Genomic DNA, 1,481 nt, shown 5'->3' with positions numbered 1-1,481 from the left:
CCGCTTAGCCCTGACACTGTGCGTCACCAAAGCACGGGAAGGTTCAGAGGCAGACCTGGATGCTCTGGAACGCATGTTCCGGCAGCTGGGATTTGAGAGCACCATGAAGAGAGACCCCACTGCCCAGGTACTGTGCTGCCAGCCCCAGGCCAATGAGGGAGAGGACTGGACCAGAAGGTGGGCTCTGGGGCCACCCCTGAGTCTGGCCATTCTTCTCACTCCAGCAATTCCAGGAAGAGCTGGACAATTTTCAGCAGGCCTTGGATGCCCGGAATGACCCCGTCAGCTGTGCTTTTGTGGTGCTCATGGCACATGGGTTGGAAGGTCGCCTCAAGGGGGAGGATGGACAAATGGTGGAGCTGGAAAACCTTTTCGAGGTTCTGAACAACAAGAATTGCCGGGCCCTGAGAGCCAAGCCTAAGGTGTACATCGTGCAGGCCTGTCGAGGAGGTGGGGACAAAGCCAAGAACATGGCGTTTGTGTTCCTAATCCAGCCTAACCCTAGATCCAGAGCCCCAGCTAAGCCTTGGTTTGCCACTGTGTCTCATGATGACCTCCTTTCCCCATCTTTTTCTCTGACTTTCCTCTTCTTGATGTTTCAGAACAAAGGGACCCCGGTGAAACAGTAAGTGGAGGTGATATTGTGATGATCACAAAAGACAGTCCCGAGACTATCCCAACGTACACAGACATTCTCCACGTCTACTCCACCATAAAGGGTATGAGCTCCCACCTGACATGGGGTGGCCTCCTGCTCCTCCTCCATGCACACCACTTCTGACCCCTGACCCCTGAGCTCCTCCAAGACCCACCCTTTTCCACAGCCTCTTGCACCACATACACCAACCTCCCACTCCCGTTGGAGCTCTCCTGAGCCCTCTTCTCTGGAATCCTTAGGGTACATCGCGTACAGACACAACAAAGAGGGCTCCTGCTTCATCCAGACCCTGGTTGATGTGTTCACAGAGAGGAGAGGACCCATCCTGGAGCTTCTGACAGAGGTGAGTTGGGACAAGGTACCTGGAACCCTCTCCCAGCCTAAGCAGGGAGGCTGAGCCTCTCCCAAACCTGTCTGCGTTTTCCCCCTCTCCTGCCCCCAGCCCCAAATCCAACCTAGGTCCCAACACAGAAACTAGGACACCCACATCCTAGCAATGAGTTTCCCTAAAGCAGGAAATTCCAAATGTCAGAGTATGTGAGATAATTTAGATGAAATACAGATACATTTCTGTAAACAAAAACTATAGGCTTAATCATTGGTTGAACAAACTTTTTTTTCTTCTAATGGTTATATGCTTTTATGGTAGATTAGAAAAAACATAACAAGAATGTCCAACCAATGAGGGAGAAGATATTTGCAAATGACATATCAGATAAAGGGCTAGTATCCAAAATCTATAAAGAACTCATCAAACTCAACACCCAAAGAACAAAGAATCCAATCAAGAAATGGGCAGAAGACATGAACAGACATTTTTCCA

At 50.2% G+C, this 1,481-nt stretch overlaps 1 protein-coding gene across 1 annotated transcript; it reads left to right on the top strand.

Annotated features, from left to right (window-relative positions):
* Nucleotides 1-6: 6 nt before the first annotated feature.
* Nucleotides 7-1,141, top strand: CASP14 (caspase 14). The gene is made up of 4 exons (XM_081810641.1): nucleotides 7-127; nucleotides 225-450; nucleotides 603-719; nucleotides 898-1,141. The coding sequence occupies exons 1-4, from the start codon at nucleotides 74-76 to the stop codon at nucleotides 1,053-1,055; spliced, it is 555 nt and encodes a 184-aa protein (XP_081666767.1). The 5' UTR covers nucleotides 7-73; the 3' UTR covers nucleotides 1,056-1,141.
* Nucleotides 1,142-1,481: the final 340 nt, after the last annotated feature.

This window comes from Leptonychotes weddellii, unplaced genomic scaffold (genome assembly GCF_054177405.1).
Source record: "Leptonychotes weddellii isolate Sample4059 unplaced genomic scaffold, ASM5417740v2 HiC_scaffold_30857, whole genome shotgun sequence".
NCBI lineage: Eukaryota > Metazoa > Chordata > Mammalia > Carnivora > Phocidae > Leptonychotes > Leptonychotes weddellii.
Note: the sequence above shows the minus strand (reverse complement) of the source record. Positions and strands in the feature narration are given on the sequence as shown.